The sequence below is a fragment of the Staurois parvus genome, unplaced genomic scaffold (genome assembly GCF_062004578.1).
Source record: "Staurois parvus isolate SC_StPar_1 unplaced genomic scaffold, SC_StPar_1.0 ptg000780l, whole genome shotgun sequence".
In the NCBI taxonomy this organism is placed as follows: domain Eukaryota; kingdom Metazoa; phylum Chordata; class Amphibia; order Anura; family Ranidae; genus Staurois; species Staurois parvus.
In genome coordinates, this window is record NW_028318576.1 from 523,045 (window position 1) to 545,545 (window position 22,501).

General features: G+C 38.2%; 1 protein-coding gene across 9 annotated transcripts in view; it reads right to left on the reverse strand.

The window, feature by feature from the left end:
* Nucleotides 1-22,501, reverse strand: part of UTRN (utrophin) — a 943,118-nt gene that overhangs the window by 303,672 nt on the left and 616,945 nt on the right. For all 9 annotated transcript variants that reach the window (XM_089654601.1, XM_089654598.1, XM_089654599.1 and 6 more), the window contains 2 exons: nucleotides 9,198-9,370; nucleotides 2,659-2,815 (listed from right to left, as the gene is read on the reverse strand). In XM_089654601.1, coding sequence (XP_089510727.1) covers nucleotides 2,659-2,815; nucleotides 9,198-9,370 — 330 coding nt within the window. The remainder of the gene's footprint in view (nucleotides 1-2,658; nucleotides 2,816-9,197; nucleotides 9,371-22,501) is intronic.

Consider the following 22,501-nt stretch of genomic DNA (forward strand, 5'->3'; position numbering starts at 1 on the left):
ATAGGTGTGAAACCAAATCTTCCCTGAATATTACTAAATAATGCTAAAAACACTACTATCACTCTTTATTTTAGAGGGTGATTATAAAAAACACACAGCATTAAAGTGGTTGTAAACCAATACATATAGTCAGTGAAATGGCTAGCCTCAGGTGATACACAGAGATGAAACAAATGTTGTACCAGTGTATCTGCAGTCTTCGCTTCTCTACTGCCATTCACAATTCTGAATTTATACAGCTTGTTTGAGTGCTCAGAAAGCAGATGCAGGGAGCTGAAGTTACATTCAACGAGGAAAGCTGAGAGCTGATTGGAAAGAAGGGACACATCCACCTTCACACAGCACACAGTGACAGAGCTGAGGCTATCAATCACACACTGTGTGTTGGAGGTTCCTCCCTGTCACCTTTTTTCTCATGTCAGGAAAATTTGTGAAGTGACTCGTGCAGATAGCAGAGGAACAAGGCAGCAGGAAAAATTACACTTTCTACTTTGGATTGAGATAAGTACCACTATAGAAGGATATACTTTGTTAATATTTTCATGTCTGAGGTTCACAGCCATTTTAAATACCTGATTGATTTAAAGACAGTCAAACATTCGACTCATTCCAACTGGGTGACTAAATAAAACAAATGTTCTAAGGGCTGGTAAAAGCTATGCATCAAAATTCAGCTGGTTCAACAGGGACTGGGCAAATTTTGATCCATGTTGGATTTTCCCAGCTCAATCAGCGCTGCAGGCTAAAGCCATCAAGGCTGATCAGTGTATTCTGATGACTGGGAAGTCTCCCCACTGCCAGAATACAATAGCTCAAAGTGGAGGATTCCCTTAACCACCTTGAATGCGTAAATGGAGGAATCAAGTCAGTCTCTTTCCTTGTTGAAGGAAAAAAACTGATCCATCCGGATGCCAAACAACTGTGCAATCCACAAAAAAATAAATATAAAAGGCTTTTGTCCAGAAAGATGATCATCCTTCAGACACTTTCCCAAGACTTACTTGATAATATCCAGTTCTATAAGACTGACATTGAAATATGATTCAATAAATAAATACTGAAGGTTCCAAAGTGGCCTATTCTCTTGACATATCTCTCACATTTTGTTTATGGTATAACATTAAAATGTTCTCATGAAAACAGTATTTTTTATTTAGTCTTGCATACAAATTGGGAATATTTATTTAAAGTACTCTTTATAATAACAAAACACCAGGCCAATCTACCTAGTCCCCTAACTTAATCTAACCTCGAAGGCTCAGAGGCAACAATACAGGCCCACCCTGCATCTTCCACGTGGCAGGGTCTGAGAAAAATTTGCTGTCAAGGGGTGACCAGCTTTCAATCTTCTGTTAGAATTAAAATCATAAGCCAGAAACCTGCTCTCAGTAGAGAGAGGTTGTCCATCACCCAAGAACACTAGCAAACAATTGAGGATGGATTGGAGTGAGAGGTGTTTTATAGGCTGTTCTAAAAACTATGCTTGCCAGTGTCCTCATCTGAATGTGGCATATAACCTGTGGTCAAGACCTAAAGGAGCCTGTATTGCATGATAAAAAAAAACAGGTTTTGCATTACACAAAAAGCATGACTACAATGATTTAAAAAAAAGGATTAAAGGAAACCTATTACTTAAGGGAAAGACCGTGAAACATATAAAAGTATTACAGCAAAATTCCTAATCTTTATGCAGTGTCTTTTATGTGGTGTTCTCATTTTACAGTGGTAGACCTTTGAGGACATATCATGGCTCCAGAAGTCATCATTTGTCTGCTTCTAGTCTTCAGCTAGCAAAAAGGGTGAGGGGTTATATAGCATGCTTCTTATTATTCCCTGAGAACCAATCAGACAAAACACCAGAATCTGCTTTTATCCTACAGTAGGCGGAAAAGCCTGTCAACATCCTGCTCCTGCATAGGCAATGAATTAGCCATTACATGCAATGCAATTTAACAGATAAGCAGTCAGTTCCCTTATAAGTATAGGAATCCTACTTGTAACCTATTTTATATCCATCAGGATATTTACGTACAGTATGTAGCACATAGATATTAAAAAAAAGTCATTCCATGAACATATTATGCATACATAAGCCACTTACAACATTTATTTTGACTGAATAAATAAAAGTAAGTACTTTCCTACAAGATAATGAGATAATGTACTAAAAGAGGTAGAGACTCTTTACATAGAACAGTGAATGTTCACTTTGCAAAATAAATGTTAGTAAATAAGGTCATTTTGATCACTCAAACGTAGCAAACATAGCTACGTACCATTGTAGTAGAAGAGGAAGTATTGGGTTGCTCTATGCCTCTGAACATGCGCATTCTTTTCTATTCGATTATTTCCATACAATTACTACATTAAATACTTATACACTAAACGGAAATCAGATGTTGTGTTCACTTACAATACAAATTTTCTAGCCTGCACCTTCAGTTTTTGTTGTCTGAAAAGTTGGAATTGGCTGTTGAAAGCACTATACTAACTACTACTAGCACTACCAAATAATCAGCTGATCGTTCACCGAACAAAATTTTTCTTCCGATTTACTTAACGTGTGTATGGACCTTTAAATTCATTTTGCTAAGTGAACAGCCTCTACTCCTTTAGTGAATCAACTTGAATATTTGAAGCCAAGCTTCTGCCACTTACCTTGCAGAAGTCATACTGTTGTTGTACTGTGGGAACATCTCCACCAACTGGCATTTGCTTTTTTATCTCTTCATCTCTGACATCTAACCAACCAATCAGTTCTTCCAAGGATTTTAGCAAGCGATTCCATTTATCAGCACTTGCCTCCAAGTGTGTTCTGCAGTGACACATATCAAAAGGTCATACGTTACACAGGTCTTTGCAGCTTGATACATGTTTACAATGACCACCAGTCTCAGAGGTCTGGAAAAGTCTATCATGTACAATCCAAAGACCGTTAAAGTAAACTAAACTAAAGGGCTATAATATCATTCTGTTCAGAGGACACACCATAAAATAAAAGGTTTCACTAGCAGTGAAATAGAAAGGCCTCACATACAGTATGAACATTCAATGTCAGTTTTTTTAAATTAGGATATTCAAACACTGCTGTAACTTTTCGTGTTTTTTTCTGCATTCATATCTGTACCAGGGGCGGATTGACAACTCATGGGGCCCCCGGGCAATAGGGGATCATGGGGCCCCTGTGTCCTTGCCCAAACTCACAAAAGCCTATTAAAAAGGTACCAGGGGCATCTCATGGGGCCCCCTACTGACCCCGGGCCCTCGGGCAGTGCCCGTGTTTCCAAATGGTCAGTCTGCCCCTGATCTGTACTCATCTGCAGTACCTGACCATGGAGGAACTAGACTGCTTTGCCAACACTGTAAGCATATGTTACCCCACAGTCAATGCCTTTTGTACCACCAGCCCTTCCCTCTTAGATTTTAAGCTCCAAGGAGCAGGGTCCTCCTAACCCTTTGCTATTGAACTGTATTGTTGCTGTATTGTCTCCCTTTATATTGTAAAGTGCTGAGCAAACTGTTGTCGCTATATAAATCCTGTATAATAATAACAATAATAATAATAATATGTTCTCCATAAAAGTATCTTCTAATGCGCTACAGTGGGTGAAGAATGAGATCTCCAGCTGAATCTCCAGTTTACACATGAGCACCAAATTGCTATGAACATTGTTTCTGCACAAAAATGTTGCATGGGAGAAATAATGACAATTGATAATTTTTTAATATCAGGATCATTTGAGAGGTACAATTTCTTTTTTGGAATTTAGTGTTGTAATTTTTTGTGCTATTTAGATAATTACACATTTGATAGTTTTTACAAGATAATTATCTGAAGTCTAATCCATGTCTATATCGTTACACAGAGGTATAACCTTCTTTTAGGTCACATGCACATTGGGCATTTAACTCGTATGTGTTTAAATGTGGCTAGCTCAAATTCTATGACAGGATTAACTACTTGCCCTCCAGAAGATTTACCCCCCTTCCTGACCAGACCATTTTTTGTGATACGGCACTGCGTTATTTTCACTGACAATTGTTAGGTCATGCAACGCTGTCCTTTTTTTCGCACAAATAGAACTTTTTTACGGTGGTATTTGATCACCTCTGCGGTTTTATTTTTTGCGCTATGAAAAAAAAAAGACCGACAATTTTGAGGAAAATTTTTCAATTTTTGCTATTTAACATGTCCAGTAAAAAAATTTAAAAAATCAAATTTTGTCATAAACGTAGGCCAAAATATATTCTGGTACATGTCTTTGCTAAAAATATCCAAATATTTGTAAATTAATTTGTTTACATGAAAGTTATAGCATCTACAAATGGTGGTATTGATACTGGATTTTGTTTTTTTTTATACTAGCAACGGCGGTGATCAGCAACTTATAGCAGGACTGTGGCTGGCATTCTGACACTGGGAGGAAACTGACATCCCCAGTGACACCAATACAGTGATCAGTGCTTATAAAAAGCACTGACACTGTACAAATGACACTGGACAGGAAGGGATTAACATCTGATCAAAGGCTTAACTGTGTGCTGTGTTGTGTTATATTGTGTGCTGTGTGTGTGCTTTACTGTGTAAACACATTGCTTTGTATTGATCTGCTATGCAGAGCAATACAAAGCAATGTGCAAGAGCTGACAGGGGAGAGATCTGTATTGTTTACATACAGGTCTCTCCCCCATTGGTGATACACAGCGATTTCCGGGTGCCGGATATATATATATATATATAGGCAGGAACAGTGGCTAAATGGTTAGCACTTCCGCCTGGCAGTACTAGGGTCATTGGTTCGAATCCCAACCACGGCACCACCTGCCTGGAGTTTGCATGTTCTCCCGGTGCCTGCATGGGTTTCCTCCGGGTACTCTGGTTTCCTTCTACACTCCAAAGACATGCTGGTAAGTTAATTAGATCCTGTCTAAATTGGCCCTAGTATGTGTATGAATGCAAGTTAGGGACCTTAGATTGTATGCCCCTTGAGGGTTAGGGACTGATGTGAATGTACAATATACATGATATAATATATAAATTGACAGCACTATATAAGTAACTGAAATAAATAAATATATATATGGTTTTAAGCATCCCTGCCACCCTGTAGCAGTATTTCTGCTATAGTGCAACGGCAAAGCCGTTAAACATGCTGGAGCTGGGCAGGATGGTGTAGTAAATGGTACTTGAGTTTAGCGCTGTATGTGTTCAGGGATGCATGCTCAGAAAGCAGCCCTTAAACCTGTACCACTCAGTACAGCATCCATCCGCAGCATATATCAGCCTGCCAGACTTTGACAGCCTGCAGGCAGCAGTGCTGGATGCTGCACCAAGGCTTCCCAGGCACACTAAAATTTAAAAGTTGGATACACACAGGTTGAACAGCGAGTGTGCTTGTGGCCTGACTAAACCAATACTGTTCTACAGTGTAAAGATCTGTGAGGGCCAGTTCACACCAGTGCATTGATCTGCATTTTAGTGCAGCTGTAAAATGCAGATCAACGGAAGGACATATGAAAAACAATAATTTCCAATGTGTCCTATTCACACCATAATGCTCCGTTGACGTGCATTGCACTAAAAGGGAACATGTATGCATTTCAGCGCAATGCAGCGGAAGGAAGCGGATGTCAACACAATGCACAAGATATCCTGTGAAAATGCAGTACACTTTAATGAATGATAAAATGCATGCCAATGGGTGTAAAAAATATATGTCAACAGATATCAGTCAGCGAGTAAAATGGATGGAAATGTACATTCATTTTCCATACATTATAGCGCAAATCAGTGTGAATTGGCCCTGAAATATTCTGTTTAACACCTTGATGCCAATAAAAAAAGGATACATTTCCACACTAAATGGCAGTAAAGCTACTGAAAGTCAAAACCTATTTAGCTTTCAAATATTGGTAGCATAAGATAACAATGCAGTGAATGGCAGTAATGGGACACCATCTGGATGGCACTATCTATACATTATGAAATACAGTACATCTATGTCCAATACTAAATATCTATGGATAATGAGCAGTAACAGTTACGCTTACCATTATTTGCACATCACTATGCAATAATATCCACTGGTTAATGCTAACATCTCAGTGAACTTTACAAAGTACATTTTATCACACTTTTAAAACTGCTCTCAGCACTTTACCTCTCAGATTGAAAGGTGTCAAGACAGCCTTTGAACACATGGATTTTTTTAGGCTTTAAAAGCTTCTCACTTTATGAATGAAAAAATTATAAATATTGATCCATTAAAAGGATATAACCATGCCGAAAGGCCATATCTGTTGCTATTTCTGTCTGGGAACAGGAATTTCAATTTGTATTATGCAAGTTACAGCAGTTTTTTTTAACCATCTCTTAGCACTGCAGGCTGCCAAATCAAGCATACTCAGACTCAGTAATCACGTGTTGTAATCCAAGTGCCATTTATTTTGAAGGAGGAAATGAACAAAGGTGGTAAAAGCTTTAGAAAAAAAATGAGAGGGATATTGGATCTAGCTTATAACAATATGATATTCCATTTATACTGGCCTTTGTGGGGCAGTGCATTTTAGATGTGTTTTACACAACTGTCCATATGTATTCTACATGTGTTACCATCAATGAATAAACATAGTGTCTCCTTCAAAACTTCACTGAAGGTATGGCATCTGACTGTTTATATTATGGGGGTGGGGCTTAATGTCACCTTGTACAGAAGTTGGAGTTCATATAAATACTTTGCCTGAAATTCAAGGATGCTTCACAGGTATCAATTTAAGGGTAAATCCTCCTGTACATAAAATATGAAAAGATGAACTAACTTTGTAAACCCTCCCCACCCTCTTGATCCCTGATTTATGTAGCTGGTCCTTTGCTAATCTATTGCTGCCACTGTTGGTCGCTATAATGGCCATGTGGCCATGCTGACCAATGAGGATCTTTGTTCAACCCTCTTTCTTCAGGGGCCTGGTCCTTAGCCACTTGCCCTCCAGAGGATTTACCCCCCTTCCTGACCAGGTAATTTTTTGCGTTATGGAGCTGCGTTAATTTAACTGACAATTGCGCGGTTATGCAACGCTGCACCCAAATTAAATTTACATATTTTTTTCCCACTAGAGCTTTCTTTTGGTGGTATCGCCTGTGCAACAATTTTGAGGTAAAAAAACAATATTTTTGACTTTTCGCTATTAAACATGTCCAGTAAAAAAAAAATTTTAAATCAAATTTCATCATAAATTTAGGCCATTTTGTATTCTGCTATGTCTTTGCTAAAAAAAAAAAAACTCCTATGTGTATTTACCCCCCTTCCTGACCAGGCCATTTTTGCGTTACGGCACTGCGTTACTTTGACAATTGTGCGGTCATGCAAAACTGCACCCAAATGAAATGTACGTCCTTTTTTCCCCACAAATTGAGCTTTCTTTTGGTGGTATTTCTGTGTTTTTTATTTTTCGTGCTATAAAAAAAGACCGAAAATTTTGTGAGAGAAAAAAATATTGTTGACTTTTTGCTATTAAACATGTTCAGGAAAATAATAAAAAAAATCAAATATTATCATTGATTTAGGCCAAAATGTGTTCTGCTACATATCTTTGCTAAAAAAAAATTATAGTGTTTACAAATAGCAGTATATATACTGGGATTTTATTTTTTTTTACTAGTAGCGAGACTATGGCGGGCATTCTAACACTGGAGGAACTGACTTGGTGTGACTGACATCCCCAGTGACACCAATACAGTGATCAGTGCTAATAAAAAGCACGGACACTCTACTAATGGCACTGGGAAGGAAGGGGTTAACATGGCGAGCAATCAAAGGGTTAACTGTGTGCTGTGTGTGTTTTACTATAAACTGTGTGTGTGCTTTCAACTGTAAGGAGGCGTTGACTGGGGAGAGAACTGTATTGTTTACATACAGTTCTCTCCCTCTGTCGGTAATACAGGGCGATCACTGGGTGCTGGCGAGCAATCACCAGCCGGGACCCGGTGATTGACAGTTGAGGCTGCCAGCGCCCCCTACCCGGAAATGCAAAATCATGTATATAGATTTTGTGCACCCCTGCTGCCCTGTAGCAGTATGTCTGCTATAGGGTGGTGGGACAGCGGTTAAGGAAAGATTATTAGTCTAGATGGTCAAGTGGCAACAAAACCAATCACTGTTTGCCACTGCCTGGGTGTAGTTGCTAACTTTTAAAAAATGCAAACTGACTTGCCTATATGGTCTAGTACTGTCTTTCTTGTATCCACAGTCTTAATAGTTCTTTCCTTTCCTGTGCCACTATCTTGGATTGGGGAGCCACCTGTCATTTCTTGATCACTCAGCCAGCCCCCTTGATGAAGTGTCACTGTGCATGTGCAAGGCCAAAAGATTGTATGGAGATTGTCCTAAAGCCTCCTGGGATGTGTATCCCAGGAAGCTGCTGGCAGAGCAGGTGGGCTGAGAGCTATGACACTGTCGCCTAGTTAAGGCAAAAGGAAGTGGGAGCGAACAAGTCTGATTTTCCGTGTGAAAGTCAACTATAAGACCTGTCTGCATGAAAACAATAGGTTCTCTTGGATCTCTAATGATATCAGACAAGCACAATGCACCTAGTATCCAAAGACCATGTCCTCTTTGCCTAGACTGCAAGTGATGTTATTTGATATTACTAATCTGTGCTCAAGTGCCCTAGGTAGAATTAGAATTTTACTGAACTTTCCATTGTATTATCTAAACCTGGGAACAAAAATGTAATATATTGCTGCTTACCAGATCTTAGATTTGGTGGATGAATTCATTCTCCTTTTAAAAGCTAAGTACATTTTCACCAAGAAAAAAAAAATCTTTATAGAGCCACAATTCCAGTGTCTTTGTAAGTTCATGTGAACTAAACTGACATATAAAACAATGTTATCAGTTTCCCTAGCTACCTTCTGTGAACTACAAAAGAAAGCCTCTCTATGTAACAAAAATGAGGAGTTTGTAGATTTGTAGTCCAAACCAAGAAAGCAACCTAGTTACAACTATAGATCTCCATAGATTCCAGGGAGGAGTGAGCTTAGAGAAGAAAGTGTGTTATTTGCAACAACAGGTGAAAATGTAGAAAAATAAACCTGCAAAGTTACACATTTAAGACTGATAAACTGCAATATATTGTATATTTGTCTGGGGGTTTAGAAATGCTTTAAAAAAAGAAAAAAAGAGTACTACTGTATTTACCTGATGTTGGCTGATTTGGCCTTCAAATCATGCCAGCGCTGATTCATATCATCTAGTCTATGCTGAAGTAATGCTGCTTCCTCTGAATTTCCCAAAGCCTTCACCATCTTTTGCCTGTTCCCATCAATGCTTTTGAAAATGTCATTGTGGGCATCGATTTCCGCTTGAATATCCTGAAAAACAATTGACAGGCACGTTAGTATTTAAACTTACAGTGCACCAAAGCAATAAAAATTGTTCTGTTTTGCTAATTTACTGTACCAGAAAATGCAGACATGTACATCTCACAAAGAAATAATATTACAACTGTATTTATAAGACTGACAATGTCACAGACAACAAATAAAATATTAAAAATAATAGCACAGACATTATTGAGTAAGCACAATTCCCCACAAATCAGTTTCTTTAAGCACAGTGCAGTCACAGCAAAAATATTAGGTTCATGGTGTTTTGGCAATGGCCTTGGCTTAGGATATTCCAGCACATAAAATAAATACATAAAATAATAAAACTCATGTAAAATCATAAACTAAACAACTTTAATGCTACCCTTACACCATACAATTTGTGTCATATATTTTGAAGACAAATCTTAACACTCCAATTTTTTTTTCAAATCAGGCAAATTCTTCCACTGTATAGTTGATTGTAGATCTAAAGGAGATTTTGCAATCAGATTGTCTTGTATTGTTCTGTCCACCTAAGGATGACCTAATAATCACAAGTATTATGACTTGAGCATTGCTTAAATTGGTAAAATAATAAAATGGGCGAACAAGCAGGAATTTTAATGCAGAAGAGAAATTCGGCAATGCTGAATCTGACTGAACTTCCACTCATGCACGGGAGTTGCGTCATCCCCGGCCAGTCAGAACTGAGGTGAGTATAGTTCTGCTTTAAGCAGCCCATAGATGACTTGATTTTCTTTCTTTCCACCTGATGGATCAACTTGGGTAAAATCAGCCAGCCCATACATGGATCGAATCTTGGCCAGTCCCTGCTGAACTGGCCAATTTTCGATCCATGTTTGGTCAGCTTTAGAGATCAACTCTGAGCAAAAAAAAAATACCCTTGCAGTGGGGCCATACACACTGCAAAGGTGAAATGCTTGTTGTTGCCTAGAGGTGGTAGAAAAAAAAGGTGTAATATGTAACTTATTCCTTGCTCCAACATGTAGGTCGATTTACCAAAAGCAAATATACTGTGCACTGAACGTACCTTTGCTACAGAGCTTAGTAAATGAAGTAAAGCTCCACTTTGCAAAATACCCAATCACACGCAAAGAAATGAAAAAAAAAACCAGCAGGACTTCCCCTCATTTCAGAGCTTCCCCTCAGGCCTTGAGCAACTAATTGCAGTGCACAGACTATTTGCCTTTAGTAAATCAACCCCATGGTCTTCCATCAGCGCAAACAGTCCCAGGAAGCCTCACCTCTAAGGGGCTCCTGGCCAGGGTCCAATGTGAGGCTAATAGCCCTGCATTAGATGTGATGGTGCTGAAAGACCACTGAAGGAAGTAGACAGCACTGGAGCTGGACAGAGCCAGGAGTAAGGCAAGTAGTGTTCTCATCTTCCCCCAAACATAACAAGCAAAAAAAAAAATCTTGCAGTGTGTTTTTCTTTCTTTCAGCCTATAGCTGGGCTTTAAAGTAGAACTATGGGCAAAACCAATAAATAACATATATGACTCAGTCTGTCACAAATATCAGCACAGCAGTTTTTGTCTTTCTGAATCCATCTATAACCACTGTGCCTCTCACACCTGTTCACCCAGTATTGACCAAAGCAATTTTTACATTAAGGTATATTGTTTTCGTAAGGACAAACAAGGCTTTCTTTCTGTGAATGATTTTTTTTTTTTGCAATCCTTAACCCCTTCATGCCGAAGTAACACAAATATGCGCCCTCACAGAACTGGGCTTTCTCCGTGGGGTGTCACTGAGAGCCCCGGGTCCCGTTCTAAAGATCGGGTCCATGGACTCCCAATTCCGGGTCACATGATCGCTGTGATTGCCTCTGGCTATCACAGTGATCAGTCACTGTACAGCCCGCACACCCTTGCTTTTTTTTTTCTCTAGGATCTCTCTCTACTTGCATAGAGGGGAAAAAAACATTAAAAAAACTGTTTGTTAAAAAAATAAATAAGTATTAAAAAACAAAAGAAAAAATAAAGAAAAAATACCTAGATCAAGGTTTGATCTAGTTCGGTGCCATGGTTAGTGTTTGGGTCAAGGTCAGGGTCAAAGATCAAGATTTTTTTTTTTTATTGGTATTAGTGTCAGTGTCAGTGTGTTTTAGGTAAAAAAAAAACAAAAAAAAAAACAAATGTGCATTATTGTTTCTGGGCTGTACTGTGGGTACAGACAAAAAATAACATACACATATATGGTATCGCTGTGATCGCCAACAGCTGGAAAATTTATTTTGGGTTGTTCTTTGGTGGTAGGTTATGGTAGTAACAAGAAACACACAGCTAAATTTAAATTATTTTGGGCCAGTTTTCTTTTGATAGAAAAAAAAATCAGGAGATATCCATTACCATTTACCACCAAATGAAAGCCCAATTTGTCCTGAAACAAGGTATCATTCACCTGGATGTACAAAGTAGTTGTGATGATATGGACGGTTTTGCTAACATATGTCAAAGTTGCGTAGGCGTTAAGATTTGTTTTACCCTTAGGCGTGAAGGGGTTAAACAAGTAAACGGACCAAAACACACTTTCTTTTTTGAGTAGTGTTAGTTTAAAAATAGTGTTACTGCACATAATAAATGCAGATTTTATTCTGTAATTTTTCCTTTTTTAAAATTACACTAAAATTATGATTCTGGTACAAAGCATTGCAACGGTATTTACAAATGAACTAAAGTGGGTTTTTTTCAATTTTGCGCTTTTTTAAATGTGAAATTTGTAAACATATTTTAAAGGTGTAAAATATTAACAAACAAAAAAAAGTTTAAGTATTATTAGTTAATAAAATAGAATTGTACTTTTTAAAAATTCTTTCCTCAATGTATTCTCTCACTCGTGTTTATAAAGGTGGGGAAGGTTCTGAAACATCATATTATTGGCCTATCTTCTTCAGAGCTGCTGATATGGTTCACAGAGTGATCACATTATAGCCAGAGATATAGAAACTAAAGCAGGCTTGTATAAATTTCTAATAACTGATTCGTATTACCATGGTTGTTGTCAATGTTTTAGTTAGAATTTTTACCAGTTACAGCAGGCTGTTTCACTCCTTCCCAAAAATATTATTGCAAAATCCTATAACCCCGTTTATGGGCAATGTCACTTGCTGACAGGTAAAGGTGGTAGGGCAACTGAATTGAATCAATGGATTTACAAATACAGACACATACAGTAATTACAGTATATAAAAATGGTCTCCTTTTAAAATGAAAAATGCTCTGTATTACCAAAAAAACCACAATTGAATAGTGATTACACATCATATGCTATTTTCCATAGTCTCTGAAGTTTGAAATAAACACAAAAGTGATAATGACCTTTCATTTTTATGTTAGGATGATGATTACCAGTATGGGAGACCAGATACAATGTTTTCGAGACCATAGCTTGTCCTCAGGGCTGTAGATTGGACAACTGTGCTCAGTATGACCTGCATGTGTGTGAAGCATGGGCATCTATACTGTGTGTTTTCCACTTATAAACCTCTGTGAAGTCAGGCACAGCGATTTTATAAAATGTTTCTTCTAAATTGGCCTACAATGATCAATTCAACAAACATTGCTCTGTTGGCAAGGAGTCAATGCTGTGACCTCCTTCTTTGATAGTCAAATGTAATAGTGTTGGAAAATACACTTTGCATTCTGCTTTGTATGGAATAATACAAATACTAATAAAACATAGAAAGAAAAATTAAGTTTTATAGACCAACCACTATGATCCCAGCTGTCACTTTTCTGGTGTAAGTTACAGGATGAAAGTAAAAAATTGGTTGTTATTGGCAAATACTTCTATTTTTTGCATATAGTTTCTTAAAAGTGTGCAATTTATTTGTACATTTTAGTAACATACGCGATCCTGTGTGTTTTATGTTAATTTTTAGATTTTGGTTTTAAATGCACACTTGGTGTACTTTCAACTAAATGTCCAGCTCAATTTAGAAAAACTTTCAATTACATCATGCAGATTTGTTTGACATGACTCAACAGCTGCAGCATGGATAGATAACTAATGTTTAGCTATCAGTACAGTTTGAGACCAATAATGCTTTTCAGCTCATGCCAAAAAAAGAGGAATAAAAAAGGAGATATGATTATGTATTTTCATGCTTTCAGAGAGCCCATCATTAAAATACTATTTATCTGTTGAAAATCATTCAGCTGCCCCATTCATTGAAATGTTGCCTGAGTTATCTAGATAGTTCATATTAATTGTGGATTGATGCAAGACATCTGATTGCAAAGTTTTTCTTTAAAGTGGTTGTAAACCTCAGACAGGAATATGATCAAATCATATCTCCTTATAGTGTGTGCTTATCTCAATCCAGAATGCTAAGTGTCATTTCTGTCTGCTGCTTCGTTCCTCTGCTGTCAGCCATGAGTCATTTCTGATGAGTTTTCCTGACACCAAGAGAAAAATGGTGATGGGGAGGGCACATCCTGTGATTGACAGCCTCAGCTCAGTTTCTGTGTGTTGTCTGAAGGGGGGGCCTTCCCTCCAATCAGCTCTCAGAGCTCTCCTCAATGATGTACCTTCAGCTACCCGCCCTCCGTTTTCAGAGTTGAGGGATCCTGTGTAAATTCTGCACTTTGAGTGGATATAGGGGAAAGACAGCTGTCGATAAACTTTTGTAAGAGGATTTGTTTCATCTCTGTCACTTCACTGGGTATATGTAAGGGTTTACAACCACTTTAAAGTTAGAAAGCATATTGAACTAAATATTACACATTTCTATTTGTATCACATCTCTATGTCAGTATATAAAAATACATGTGATCAGTTTATATGTTTATCCTTAAATGTAAGCACATTTGTCATCCAAGATTTTTTATATAAATTTTCCTAATGACTTCATATAATATTTTACAAGCCAACATTTACTACAGGGTGTGTATGTCAATGACATGTCCCCTGCCAAGAATACTAGGCTTATAGTAAGTAAGAATATCTGTGCCTGCTTACATTTTGTATGTCCTTTGTCTAAATGAAAATCTATATGGCTTTGTACTAATTATGTAAGCAAAGCAACACCGATTACTGGCACCACCTATAGTACCACCCTACAGGTTTATTGTTTATTGATAACAATGTAAATTATAACCAATAAAAATAACTCCTGCACCATTTGTTCCCTTACATTAAAAGCAGAACAATATGGTACACACCCTTTGCAGCATTGCCAAACCACACACACACATACACGCTGCACTGCAACCTATATCTATTAAAGCCAATGTCCATTCCCCATGTGTTCCTTTCAGAACTAGGATTCCGGGAAAGCTGTATTCAGTTCCAACAGTAATCAAAAATCTATTTCAAGTTGCCAATAAACATGTCCAAAAACTAGAACAGTACATATCCATGGATCGAAACAGTGTTCAGTGTGACAAAGCAATTAGTTCTACTATCTATATGTCACTTGCAGTTTAGGAACTAATTGTCTTTGTTTCATTTTCTCATCAGCTCACCCCATGGCAGATGCCAAATTAGAAAGTTTACTTTCAATGTCGGTCCATCGCATGGCCTCCCTGTACTTCCACTTCTTGGCCACCTCTTCTGGTCCCATTACTATTTCTCTTTGCCCAGAATCTGTTTTCTGTTTTGTAAACAGACCTGTATAGTAGAATATCAGTTTATACAGGCTATTCAGAGCATAGTAGTAACTCGCCATATATCTGTATATATTTTATTGATGCTATTTCATATTTATTTATTTATATTTTATTTTTTACCTTACTAAAAAGAAATACAAATAAGCATAAGGTTTTTATTTTTTTTACTCCTGTACATAATATTGGAAATACATACAAATTATTGTAAATTATCTTGTCTGGATAAAGCTTTACATTCATGTGTTGCATTCACTGCTTATAAGGCTGCTTATGAATGGGTTGACACCTTTCTAGCAACAATATGTGGAGACTTCATGGGCCCATGCTCAAATGCACCATTACAACACTAAAACCCACTGTGATACTCTGCCAATGTTACATACGGGAGATCAGATCTAGCGAATTGAAGGTTTCCTAAAAAATGGAATACAATATTGATACTGTAGCAATACTTGTTATTGCAACACACAGCCTAGCAGAGCAGGCTGAAAATGGGTAAGTATTTACATCTTTCTTACATGGGTTAATCAGCATGGGTGTTAGGAGGGGGAAGGGAACATTTGTAACAGTAGTTAGGATTAAGCTGAAATTCCACTTAGAATGTGACGAAATGTATTCTCAAAACTGTAAAATAAAAAAAACAACATTCTTCTTATAATAGTAAGCCAGCGATTAAGAATAAAAATACCTTTCCTCACACCATGAATACCGCATACCGAATACCCTTAAAACTTTGTAAAATAAACCTGCCACAATGCCTGACAAAAAAGTGAAACTGATAAATACCACATGGCTAAATAATTGTGCTATTCACTAAGTCAATGAAATTTCCATATCAGATTTATTTTCTCTTCTTTGAAGTGGAGCATGAAATCCCTATCTGACTTAACTTCTACTACTCTGCTAAATACTAGTTCCATCAATCTACCACTCTTCAGACACATTTCCAGGTAGTGGGCTAGTCTAATGGTGACATCAAAGCATTGCTGTCAAATTTCATCAGTTATTATATGTAAACTGCATAATCCTTGGATATTAGAAACTTTGCATTTTTCACATATTGCTCCCTTCCTCTCACACTAAAATGTTACATTAGAAAACATTTAAAAACAAAAAGCTAAATTATAATCAAAGCTAAACTAGACTGAATATACAGTCAGGTCCATAAATATTGGGACATCGACACAATTCTAACATTTGTGGCTCTATACACCACCATCATCAGTGAAGCATGGTGGTGGTAGTGTCATGGCGTGGGCATGTATGGCTGCCAATGGAACAGGTTCTCTTGTATTTATTAATGACTTGACTACTGACAAAAGCAGCAGGATGAATTGTGAAGTGTTTCGGGCAATATTATCTGCTCATATTCAGCCAAATGCTTCAGAACTCATTGGACGCCGCTTCACAGTGCAGATGGACAATGACCCAAAGCATACTGCAAAAGCAACCAAAGAGTTTTTTAAGGGAAAGAAGTGGAATGTTATGCAATGGCCAATCACCTGACCTGATCCGATTGAGCATGCATTTCACTTGCTGAAGACAAACTGAAGGGAAAATGCCCCAAGAACAAACAGGAACTGAAGACAGTTGCAGTAGAGGCCTAGCAGAGCATCACCAGGGATGAAACCCAGCGGCTGGTGATGTCTATGCGTTCCAGACTTCAGGCTGCAATTGACTGCAAAGGATTTGCAACCAAGTATTAAAAAGTAAAAGTTTGATTTATGATTATTATTCTGTCCCATTACTTTTGGTCCCTTAACAAGTGGGAGGCACATATGCAAACTGTTGTAATTCCTACACCGTTCACCTGATTTGGATGTAAATACCCTCAAATTAACCTCCCTGGCGGTATGATTATTTCAGATTTTTGGTGCTGAAAGCGGTACCATTTTTTTGCATGGAAATATGTATTTTTTTTATTGTAGGCTGTAATTTTTAGGAAAAACTCACTGAAATCTGTCCGAACAAGAGTCTAGTAAACATCCTGGGTATGATAAAATTTGAAACACAAAATCATAAATTATAATTTAATAAATAATCATAAAAATAATATAAAAATAATAAAAAATTTAATTCAATAATATAATCAAACCAAAAACACTGAAATGTGAAATAGAGCGCCAAGTTCGCACATTGCTGAGCTCAGTAGCAAAATCGTTTTCAGTTTCTGATGACGAATTTCCCCCACGAATCATTATCACTCAATTCTGCAAGTGGTTCTGATTTACTATCACTGTTCTCTAGCTGATCTAAACCGCTTTTGACCTAAAGGGACACTTTTTGGACGCCATGGACATTTCTCAGTTTCCAGGCAGAAAGAACAGACAAAATGCAGGCAGGGCACAGGACAAAGCACTCGGGACAATATGTATGTGAAATTGGTTGAAACAGCAATGTTTTACTGTGTAAAATGAAAAAAAAAAAAAATGAAATTTTTTAAAATTTTTAAATTTCCCGCCGGCGGCGGCGGCGGCGCCCGTACGTCCCGACGTCACAGGGACAGGACACAGAAGCCGGATGCCGGCATCGGCCGGAGGAGATGGCCGGGGACGCTGCAGGGGACACATCGTGAGAGCGCAGGGTAAGGTAAGTGAAGAACACATGCCGGAGCAGCGCCGCATGGTATTCCCGAGTGTAGCTCGGGGTTACCGCTTTTGGTACTGAAATGTTACCCCGAGCTACACTCGGGAATACCGTCAAGGAGGTTAAAGCTGACAGTCTGCAGTTAAGGCACATCTTGTTTGTTTCATTTCAAATCCATTGTGGTGGTGTATAGAGCCAAAAATGTTAGAATTGTGTCGATGTCCCAATATTTATGGACCTGACTGTAAATGTTTAGGTAAGCAAGGAAAAGGCAGAGTGCCCATCTGTGGATCAAGCAAAAGTGTGAGGTTTTAAAAGCATTCGCCCTCTATGCAGCCAGTCTACACACTGTATCTGCAACTTTCTGCTGTGCTAGAAATACTACAGGATAAGCACCTTGCTTTGAAGGAACAGATCTGAAAGAGAAAATCACCAGGTTTCCAACTACGTAAACGTCCCTAACCACAACGCCCAACCTCTATCTCCATCCCTTCTCCTAACCACCACATCTGGTCCCCCTCCCCTAACCCTCATCCCCACCCCACCTAAGATGGGACTAGTGAGTGGTGTATGGTGTTATTCTGAAGATAGCTGAAGTGAAAGAAGGAGAGTGGAGATGATGAGTACCATGGGTTAAACTGTGAGGCAGGAAGGGGTTTACTATTATTCACTAGAGAAAACTTTCTATCACTAATGGTCGTAGGAGGCACTGTTCCTTCTTTTTTTTAGTGTTGAGCAAGGTGGGAAAATAGCACTGGACCCATAAGGTTATCTTATTGGTATTACTATCCTAAACTATTGATGTTGATGTAAATGATCTGGTTCCCAAGCAGGTGACTTCTACACCCCAAAGGATCTCCATGGTAATCTTGCCTTGCAGTATAATGTAATAAAAATGGAAATTGAAGCTCCACACTACTAATAAGAAGCCCAGATACTTTATTCCACAAGTGAGTGGGACATTCCACAAAGTAGTTAACATGTTTTGGGGGTCCAAAGGTGCCCCTTTAAGCAGGGCATGAAAACAATGTGGACAAAAAGTGAACTGGGCCTTTAATCTTTCTTCTAGAGGGATTACATGCACAGGCCTTGTTGGCAGCTGATTTGACAGGGGCAAGAGCAGGCTGGGGTTGGCACTGGCATTGTTTAAGTATCCTGAAGAAGTACCAGGAGAACATCAGCTAAGACCAAAAACAAAATCAACAGCAAACTACTTGGCAAAACACCAAACCACAGATGACTCTTACAGTAATTCTCCATAGCTTTAATCTCTTTCTTTCTCTCTCAGTCTGCTTTTTGTCACCCTGTAACATGTGCTCTCAACCTTAGTTGTGTGTGTGTGGACACACACTTCTATTCACTATGGTGGCAACTTCCTTGACTTTGCACTCTCCCACCTCTGCACCCCTTGCATTCTTCCCAACAATCCTTTTCTTCTCTTTGATCACGAACTTATTAGCTTCACACTCCATCTACCTACAATTTTCTATTCCTCCAACTGACAAATAGTAAATCGGTAGAAACCTTTGTAACTTTAACCCTTCTCTTCTCTATTCTGCAACAGACTACCTCTATGACAAAATATCTCTCCTGTCCCGCTCGGACTTGGCCACTTCTGCCAACAACAGTTCACTACCCACTTCCAGACCAGCAATGTACCCATATGTCGCTGGACTTTCGGTGGTTATACCAAAGTGATGCCTGCAGCTGCTAACATCACCCCAGTACCGTTTTTAGAGCTGGCAGTCATCTCTCTTGTACAAGCAATCAGAGCAGCTAACTAGGCTCCCAATTGCTTGCAATTGGGGAGGCACAGTGGCTAAATGGTTAGCACTTCTGCCTGGCAGTACTAGGGTCGTTGGTTTGAATCCCAACCACGGCACCACCTGACTGGAGTTTGCATGTTCTCCCTGTGCCTGCGTGGGTTTCCTCCTGGTACTCTGATTTCCTCCCACACTCCAAAGACATGCTGGTAGGTTAATTGAATCCTGTCTAAATTGGCCCTAGCAGGTGTATGTATGAATGTAAGTTAAGGACCTTAGATTGTACACCGCTTGAGGGTTAGGGACTGATGTGAATGTATAATATATATGTAAAGCGCTGTGTAAATTGACAGTGCTATATAAGTACCTGAAATAAATAAATAAAATAAAAGCAGCGGAAGGGGCCGACCCCTTCCACGACTCTCTTGGGATCTTCCATCCCATGGGAGTCCCGAGCAACCAGCCAGCGTATCTGCCGGCTGGCCAGACAGCTGAACAAAGCCAAAATCGGCTTTGTTAGGCTCTCCCTTATAGTAAACCGAAAGCGAGGACCTGACATCACTTCCGGTTTACTGATAAACTTTTGGCACGGGCGTGCACAATTTTAAAGCGTGACATGTTTGGTATCTATTTACTCGGTGTAACATTATATTTTATATTTTACAAAAAATGGGTTATGTATTGTGTTTTTTTGCAATAAAATTAAAAAAGTGTATTTTTTCCCAAAAATTGCATTTGAAAAAACGCTGCACAAATACCGTGTGACATAAAAAAAACACCAATCTATTCTTTAGTGCCTCTGCTTTAAAAAATATATAATGTTTTGAGGTTCTAAGATATTTTCTAGCAAAAAATATTGATTTTAAAATGTAAACAAAAACAAGCAGGCGAATTTCAATTCACATTTAAGCAGGCTGGTTGTACAAAAGTTGACCTTCAATCGACTTGTGTTCAACTGGCCTGTTGGGTATTTCCCAAACAGTGTCTCTGGCCATAGCTAGAACACTGATCATTGTATTCGGATGGCAGGGAAGGCTCCCTACTGTCAGAATATAATACCACAGTGGGAAGGAATTCCCCATCCACATCAAATGTGTAGATGGGGGATGGGGGAATTGGCTAATTTTTTTTAGTTCAACCCGCTGGCTGAAGGAAAAAAAATGAATCATGTACAGCCAGGCAAATACATCACCTTCAGCTAAAGATCCAGGAGAATCATTACACTGATAAACATCAAAAGAAGGATGTGATGACAGCACATACCCAATTTATGAGGCAATCCAAGCAAATGTCAAGATTTTTGTTTTAGCACCAGTTAGAAAAACAGAGCTCCATAACGTAGTGATTAGCTGTGCTTACAGTAATCCACACACTCTTGCATTGAAGTTCCTGGAGTAGTTCTTTGCAACTATGATGGGCAACACCTTGTCATGTGCACATAAGTGCTATGTCAAATGTGATCCCACCATTATAAATAATATAGCCCTTTAAATGCTTGTTCGCAGCATAGATATCATTAGACTTGTGCAGTAGAGGGAACTAATCCCAATACTAGGAAAACTGTTTTAAAAAGGCAACTTCTATCCTACGTTATCTAGTCACCTATAGAATAATGCCACTTTTACAGCAAGCATACCAGATCAGGCAGTTATTTGTGTGTCACAGATACACTGTATGCAAAGTCTGCGTACAAGGATTAGTCCAGTGCTAATTGGGGAGTAAAGTGCCACTATATAAATAATTCCAAAACCAAACAAGCAATTAGACCTTGACAAGTGTATTCAGTAAACATTTGAATTATAAAGCCTATGCTCTGCAGGTCCAGTTTTTCCCTTATAAATGTTTATCCCAGTTATCTTGTATATAACACAGTAAATTAACTTATCAACAAAAACTGCAATAAACTACTGTATTTTGTACTGATCCAGAATATAAATACAGCCTTACTAACTGTTAAATAGCAAAGCACAGTGACACACAGCAAACAGTCAAAAATCATCATTCAATGATCTGAATACTGTAAAATACAATGCCTTACTGTATTGACTGTTGTATAAAAACTAGATTAAGAAAAGTATACATTTGAAATTAATACAGTAGATATAAAAAGTCTACACACCCCTGTTAAAATGTCAGGTTTCTGTGATGTAAAAAATTGAGACAAAGATGAATCATTTCAGAACTTTTTCCACCTTTAAAGTAACCTATAAACTGTACAACTCCATTGAAAAACAAACTGAAATATTTTAGGTGGAGGGAAATAAAAATAAAAAACTAAAATAATGTGGTTGCCTAAGTCTGCACACCCTCTTATAACTGGGGATGTAGCTGTGTTCAGAATTCAGCAATCACATTCAAAATCATGGTAAATAGGAGTCAGTACAAACCTGCCATCATTTAAAGTGCCTCTGATTAACCCCAAATAAAGTTCAGCTGTTCTAGTAGGTCTTTCCTGACATGTATGACGGTTGCTGCCTAAACAGAAATTGCAGCAAAAACATCGTTTTTAGCTTTGTATAGTTTTAGAAAAGGTTTAAACCTCTGCCAATATCTTACTGACTATATACCCATTGGTCAGTTTTCCACTCTTTTTCAGGTGACCATGCAGGAAGTGAGGTGGAAATCACACTAGTGGAGACTTAGGGCCCTTTCAATCTAATACATTTTTTTTGCATTTTTACCTTGCAAAAATACACAAGAAAAATGTTTTCCTTTAAATTCTATTGGACTCTTCACACCACTCTGCTGGTGCAGTGCCTTTTGAAAAGTCCTGCATCATGAAGTTTTAAAAACCGTGCCAAAACTTGATCCATCTTCAAAAACAATTCTTTTGTGTCCACGTGTACCTCAAAAAGAAAAAATGGCTACATATAGTGCATTATCCTCAAAAATATAGCAAAATCAATTATCAATGTGCACTTGTGTTCAAAATTTATTTATAAAAATCACCCAGTGTCCACTGAATATGGCTGAATTAAATACTCTTACCCTAAAAAATACTTTATATAGCTTTACATCTCATTCCCCATAGGAATCCACTCACAGCTGATCCTACGGACGCATCATCATCCTTATAAGGGATACCTCCAAAAAAAAACGCATCTTAGTGTATTATCATTTAAACATGTTATAAGTGCTCCCTGTCGCAAACA